This window comes from Capra hircus, chromosome 2 (genome assembly GCF_001704415.2).
Source record: "Capra hircus breed San Clemente chromosome 2, ASM170441v1, whole genome shotgun sequence".
Taxonomy (NCBI): Eukaryota; Metazoa; Chordata; class Mammalia; order Artiodactyla; family Bovidae; genus Capra; species Capra hircus.
In genome coordinates, this window is record NC_030809.1 from 20,546,894 (window position 1) to 20,554,425 (window position 7,532).

The 7,532-nt window shown below is 46.9% G+C and overlaps 1 protein-coding gene across 3 annotated transcripts in view; it reads left to right on the plus strand.

Annotated features, from left to right (window-relative positions):
* COL4A4 (collagen type IV alpha 4 chain) overlaps positions 1 to 6,723 on the plus strand; it is a 146,338-nt gene extending 139,615 nt beyond the window's left edge. For all 3 annotated transcript variants that reach the window (XM_018058850.1, XM_018058852.1, XM_018058849.1), the window contains exons 45-48: positions 391 to 507; positions 2,469 to 2,657; positions 4,647 to 4,933; positions 5,985 to 6,723. In XM_018058850.1, the coding sequence (XP_017914339.1) occupies positions 391 to 507; positions 2,469 to 2,657; positions 4,647 to 4,933; positions 5,985 to 6,248 (857 nt within the window). In that variant the 3' untranslated portion in view covers positions 6,249 to 6,723. The remainder of the gene's footprint in view (positions 1 to 390; positions 508 to 2,468; positions 2,658 to 4,646; positions 4,934 to 5,984) is intronic.

Here is a 7,532-nt window from a genome sequence, read left to right on the forward strand (position 1 = left end):
CTGGCTCTGCCCATTCCTGGCTCTTTGGCCTTAATTGGTTAAGTTTCTTGACCTCTTGGAGTCTAAATGATCCCAACTAACAAGTAGAGGCGGAGAAGGCAGTGGCAACCCACTGCAGTACCCTTGCCTGGAAAATCCCATGGATGGAGGAGCCTGGTAGGTTGCAGTCCATGGGGTCACGAAGAGTCAGACACGACTGTAGCGACTTAGCAGCAGCAGCCGCCAAGTAGAGGTGGTATAATCCCAACTTCACATACCTGCAAAATGAATGAGCTAATGCAGGTGTGTCCAGATGGGAGGCCCAGGCTGCCAAGTGGAATTCAGGAAGTAAATGCTAGCCTAGCAGGCATCACGTCATTGTCACCATTGCTGTTGTGAACTTTCCTGCAGGGTGCAAAGGAGAGCCTGGGCTGGATGGCAGGAGAGGTGAGGATGGCCTCCCAGGGTCCCCTGGGCCTCCGGGACATAAAGGGGACATGGGAGAAGCGGGCTGTCCAGGAGCACCAGGTAAAGGGTTTCCATTTCTCTTCTTTTCTCTGGCCCAGTGAATCTGAGAACTGTGTACAAGGTCCCTGGCCTCTCAAGCGTTTGCCTTAGATACCAACTCACCAGGCTTTAGGGAGACAAAGCAACAGGAGCAGGAAAGAATGGACTCCCCACATTCTAATTGATACTTGACTATCATAAAAACGGGTCAAGGCCTTATGTCCATTACTCTTCCAAAGCACTATTCATTATCATAAAAGGCTCAGCCATTTCTGCTGTTCACTTTCCCAATGTGAGCCTGGCATGGTTGTACCACTGAGAGGCTGTACTGAAGATCTTAGGGCCAGCAGGGGTGGTCTTACGTCTATAACTGGCTGAATCACTTGTCTCTGGTTTTCTGAGTTGATTCCTCTTATCGTACAGCCATCAATACATTTGTTGTTCATTTGCTTAGTTGTGTCTGACTCTTTGCTGACCCCGTGGACTACAGCATACCAGACTTCCCTGTCCTTCACTGTCTCCTGGAATTTGCTCAGACTCATGTCCATTGAATTGATGATGCCACTTAAAAAGAACACAAGGCTTTTCTTTAAAAATACTTGAGAGTGGGCCTTCGGTGAAGGCAGATAAGACCCTTTAGAATATAAATCTGAAATATAACTCATCAAGCAATATGTTAGGGCCTGAAGACTCCCAGATACAATCTCCTCTGTGGAGACTATTTGGCAGTACCAGGTTAGTAATGAGAAGCAGGTGAAGAGGTGTGGGGGAGCTGGGATGCTGAGGAAGGGGCCTCAGTCTGAAAGCAGAGATTGGCTTCTGCTATGTGGAAATTGTGGCCATGTAGGAGTGTGGGCCCTCTGTTCCTTATACCCTGCTTTTCTAGTCTGAAATCTTAACTAATCAAATCTTTGTAAGTCAAACAAAACACATGAGCAGGCCTGATGCAGCCCACAAGCTACCAGGTTGTAGCCTCTGGTTTACAGCATAGATGAGAAGAGCTGCCAGTCTTCCAGAAACAAAAGCTTTTAACAAACACCTTTTTTAAAGGTGTCAAAGTCTAACTCCACCCTCTGCTTTTGGCAATTAGAAGTGGCCACTGACCTTCTTCAGTAGGTCGCCCCCTTAGAGAGGCCAAAGGAGATGTCCCTGCTCATATGCTGTATAGCTGTTCATTTCCCACTAGCCAGTTAGAGATCTAGAATTTGGGCTTCTTCCACCTCCCTTTCTTTTAAAAGAAAAGATTCAAAGCAAAACATATGGGCCTCCCTGGTGGCTCAGCAGTAAAGAATCCGCCCAGCAATGCAGGAGACCCAGATTCAATCCCTGGGTTGGAAAGATCCCTTGGAGTAGGAAATGGCAACCCACTCCAGCATTCTTGGTTGGGAAATCCCATGGACAGAGGAGCCTGATGGGCCATACAGTCCCTGGGTTGCAAAGAGTCAGACACGACTTGGCGACTAACCAATAATCACAATGGATTCTAAACCCTCGTCCTTCTTAGAATGGAACTGACAATATGAGAGAACCATGGAACGAGTCTGGGAGGTATAAGACAGACCAACTTTTGAGAGTCACCTTTTCAGATAGCAGACTCCTAATCTAAGTTGGAAAAGTCTGGGAGGTCCCACGCTGGCTGTCGTTACCCCATCGTTCTTCTCAGCACTTACCGTTTATTAAGTATTTCATAGTTTACCTTTTCATTATGCTTATTGCTTGTCATTTCTCCTCTTCAAGTAGAATGTAAGCTGTAGGAGGGCAGGTATTTTCAGCTGTTTCTATGCTGATGTAACCCAAGCAGCTAGAAGTTGCTAAACTGTGTTCTTGTTGAATGAGTTGTTGGGGTGCACTGCAGTTGTGTGAGGAGAACATTCCTCTCTGTTCTCTGAGTACTTAGCATAGCACCAGACAGAGGTACTTGGAAATATCTGTTAAACTTAACTCCCTAAACCACCTTTCTTTATGTTTCTTTATTCTTCCAGGCCCTCCTGGGCCCATAGGGGACCCTGGGCCTATAGGGTTTGGCCCTGGATACCTCAGTGGCTTCCTCCTGGTTCTCCACAGTCAGACGGATGGAGAACCCACCTGCCCTATGGGCATGCCCAGGCTCTGGACTGGGTATAGCCTGCTATACCTGGAAGGACAGGAGAAAGCTCACAATCAAGACCTAGGTACGTAGACGGCACATGGTCACCCAGGTTCATTGCTTATGAGCAATACTTTTGGGTTAGTTTCATGGATTCATCAATATCTTAAATGATCACTCATCTTCTATGAGATGTGTTTTTCTTTTTCAACTACCATGCTAATTCTCAACTAATTCTGTTACATTTATGACCCTGTGAGGTGCCAAGAAAGCTCATTCTAGCTATATCATTATTATATTTTTATTTCTAATTTTAAGTACCAATTATTATAAAATTTTAAATGATAATTATGAAAATTTTGTAAATATTTTAAATTATAATTATTATAAAATAAAATTATAAAATTATTTTATAATTTAGGTTACTTTTAATTTTTAATAATTATTATAATCTGACTACATATTAATAGTTTAAAAATAATTCTTCCTCAGTAAGTATAACTCTGATATAAAATGCAATTTTTATTTCCCAATGTAAATGATTTAATCGGGATATGGTTGGTTTCTGGAGATGCCGCCTCAGTCCCTGAGTCGATAAGATCCTCTGGAGAAGGAAATGGCAACCCACTCCAGTATTCTTTTGGAATTCATTGTCAAATGAAATACATTTGACACATAACATGATGTAAGTTTAAGGTATACAAGGTGTTGATCTGATCCATATATATCGTAATGACTTCATTGTATTGATTGTTGGCACCTCCATCATATCACATAGTTATAATTTCTATTTTGTGGTGGGAATAATTACGATCTAATCTCTTCATAAATTTGATGATTATGCTACAATATTGTTGTCTATATTCATTCCACTATTTATTGGATCACTAGGACTTATGTATCTACTAGTTGCAAATTTATACTCTTTAACAACTTTATTTTGAGAAAAGTAAAGTTTACTTTACTTTACTTACTCAGAACTTTACTTTGAGCATCATTCCTTAGCACTGTTTGTCAATTTCCAATAGTAGATTTGTAAGCCTCAAGAACTGACTTCTAAGTTGAGGGTGGAGTCCCCAGGTGCTGACACTTATGATCCCCCTAAGATAGTGGTGGTTGCAGTGGTGGGTGCAGGAGGGCTGTGCCCACAGGATCAGCTGGTGGTGAGGTGTGTCCTGTCACTGGGCGTGACCCCCACTATCAGTAAGGGTGATAAAAGCATGCAGGCCTGTGGGGGGCACCTACTTTCTCGTGTACCACCAGTGTCTCCTCCCCTGCCCTGCTCTTGCCAGATTCACCCCACTGTGGCCGCACTCTGCCGACCTCTTGGAATAAAATCCAAACTCCTTAATAAGATGGACAAAGCCTGCATCCTTTGGTCTGCTATATTGGGTGTAAAAACGTTAATCCTACGGAAAATCCACAAGGAACTTTTTGGCCAACTCAATACTAGAGCAATGCTACAGATAGACCCAGGCCTGCTCTCTGAGCCTTCCCCAGGGCTGAACTCTGAGTCCTTTGAGCTCCGTGCTCCCTAATTACCTCTGACCCTCTTTGCTGCTATATAAACAGGCCTTTCCTTTGAACCATCACCACTGTCTCCAAACCTGGCCACACCTTGTTTGGATTTCAGGTTCTGGCTTCCAGTCACTTCTTGCAGCCATCCGGCTTGGGTGCCTGGGAGCTCCCACTTCTCAGGCTTGTCTTGCTGTATTCCCACGCCCCCTTGGCTCCTCCAGCTCCCTACCCCTACCAAGCCGGGCCAGCAGCTTCCTGAAAATTCCTGAAGCTCTTCGAGAAGACGTATGCTCACGTCTCTCGAGCATCCTGGCCTGTTGCTTGACTCTGGAGAGCAATCCAGGAAAAAAAAGCAGCCTGACCCGTGAGACCCGAGAGGCCGCCAAAGTGGTCAGGTGCCCACAGCAACAGGCTTTGGCCAGGCACCCCCCACCCTCGCCCCGCGACCCCGTCCCCTGCCCCTTGCCAATGCCAGATGAGTGTCTGCAGAGGGCCTGGGTAGGGAAGCTCATCCCAGAGCAGAGCACTCAGCCTCCACGTGGTCTCCCCTGCCCAGGTCTGGCGGGCTCCTGCCTCCCCATCTTTAGCACGCTGCCCTTCGCCTACTGCAACATCCACCAGGTGTGCCACTATGCCCGGAGGAATGACAGGTCCTACTGGCTAGCAAGCACTGCGCCTCTGCCCATGACGCCCCTCTCGGAGGACGAGATCCGCCCGTACATCAGCCGCTGTGCCGTGTGCGAGGCCCCCGCCCAGGCCGTGGCAGTGCACAGCCAAGACCAGTCCATCCCCCCGTGTCCACGGGCCTGGAGGAGCCTCTGGATCGGGTACTCCTTCCTCATGGTGAGCCCCTGCACCTCTGCCGTCCCTAAGACCCCCTATGCACCCCTTCCATCTGGACTGGATGGTAATTTGAGAATCCAGGGTCAATGGGCAACAGTTTGGCATGAGGGTCATGAAGGCCACCCAAAACTATAGCCTGCTGAGACACAAGGCCACTCTTCTGCTTATTGTGGATGAATTTTTGTAATACTTGGGTAGAATTTAGAGGATGGATTTGTATCAGCCCGCAGTGAAAGGGGCTTCCCTGGTAGCTCAGACAGTAAAGCGTCTGCCTACAGTACAGGAGACCTGGGTTGGATCCCTGGGACAGGAAGATCCCCTGGAGAAGGAAATGGCACCCCACTCCAGAACTCTTGCTTGGAAAATCCCGTGGACTGAGGAGCCCGGTAGGCTACAGTCCATGGGGTTGCAAAGAGTCGTGAGTGACTTCGCTTTCACTTTTCAGTGACAGGGGTTTCTTTTTGTGTGCACACCCATCTCCTTCCCCATGTACCCTTTCCTTTGTGGTTCTTACGGAGTCGTTGTGTCCTGCCCGACTCTTTGTGACCCCATAGACTGCGGCCCACCAGGCTCCTCTGTCCGCGGGATTCCCCAGGCAAGAACACTGGAGCGGGCTGCCATTCCTTTCTCCAGGGGGTCTTGCTGACCCGAGGATCTCCTGCAATGGCAGGCAGGTTCTTTGCCACTGAGCCACCAGGGAAGCCCATCCTTTCCTCTTCGCTCAGTCGTGTCTGACTCTTTGCAACCCCATGGACTGTAGACTGCCAGGCTCCCCTGCTCCATGGGATTTTCTAGGCAAGAATATTGGAGTGGGTTGCCATTTCCTCCTCCAGGGGATCTTCTCAGCCCAGGGATTGAACCCGTGTCTCCTGGCATTGCAGGCAGATTCTTTACCACTGAGCCACCTTTCCTTAGCAGATCATAGTCTCTTCTTCTTGGGATGATTTTTAGGAAAAATGTAAAGTCAGGCCCAGACCTGGGTGTGTCACTGATTGGGTCTGGGTTTGTCTGTGCATGTCTGAGCCCTAATTCTCTCCTGTTGTCTGGGTAGCACACAGGCGCTGGGGACCAAGGAGGCGGGCAGGCCCTCATGTCCCCAGGCAGCTGCCTAGAGGATTTCAGAGCTGCACCGTTCCTGGAATGCCAAGGCCGGCAGGGAACTTGCCACTTTTTTGCCAACAAGTATAGTTTCTGGCTGACAACGGTGAGACCGGACTTGCAGTTTTCCTCTGCACCATTACCGGACACCTTGAAAGAAAGCCATACTCAACGCCAGAAAGTCAGCAGGTGCCAAGTCTGTGTGAAGCATAGCTAAGACCCCACCTTTCGCAATCAGGTCACCAAGAGAAACTTGCCAGGAGGCTGAGACATCCAAGGATGTGCTAAGAGATTCAGTGGTGCTCATCTTAGACTCCTGGTTTAGCCGTGCCTTCTGTTTCAATGTGGCTATTCCCAGAGGACTATATCATTCCTTCCTCTGCTCTGGACAGATTAAGCAAGTGCCACACATATGGATTTGTTTGGACCTACCAATCTAGATGAGACACAGATATTCTTCTTTCATTGAGGATAGTGGGAAACGCTGGCTTTATTTAAAAGTATGCTAATTCAGGGGAAGGCAAATAGATGATAAAGGCCAGATTACAAATGACATTACTGGAAACTTCATTCATTGGTTAATAGCAACTCAAACAATTGAAGTCAATTACTCTATAATACAGTGGGCTTCTGGATGGATGTTATAGAAAAAAAAAAAAAGAAAAAAATAGGCCAGCAAATGAACTAGGAAGTAGAGATTTCCTACGTTTCAAAATGATTTCCTCTGTAATCTATTTTTCCATGCACTTTAAATAATTGTAAAACCATGACCCAAGGAGATTAAAAAAACAAAAACCCACACAGCCAGCCTTAACAGTTCATTTCAAAGCAGAATGAATCATTATGCCGTGAAGGACCATGGTTGCTATATTCCAGAGATGAAACATTAGCATAAAACACATCGCAGATGAACATAAAACATTATGTTCCCTTCTGCATTTTTCAGAGAATAGAAATGCCTACTTTGGCAACCCTTTGGGAAAGTAGCAATTATGGGGCAAAAATATGTTCAATAAGGGATTAAGAGCCTAAAAGCTATTAATGAATATTAAGGCAGTGATTCACAAAAATTGATTCCCCACTGCAGTGAACTTCCAAACAGACCGCTTTGGCCCAGTTGGGGTCCGACTTGTCTTCCGTGCACGCGTGTGTGTGTGTGTGTGTGTTAATGGGCCTGGAGCCACATGGGGCCACGTTCACACAAAGCAGACCCCTTCCCTCCCCTGGGTACGCCTACAGAGCAGTCCAATAGCCCCACAAAGGACACTTTCCCGCCATTCACATAATGGCATCTCATGCAGGGAAATGACAGAGCTATCATTATGCGCTTGGGAGAAAATGAAGGGCCGACTTAATTAAACTAAGGTAAGAAGATTCATTTAAGTCATCGTCACCCCCAGCCCCTGCCAAAGACCTGGCACTTTTAAATGAAACAAAGACAACCTACAGCTTGAGTCTTATGTTCTGTTATTGGTTTTTACAGGAGCTTCCTTTTTTTTCC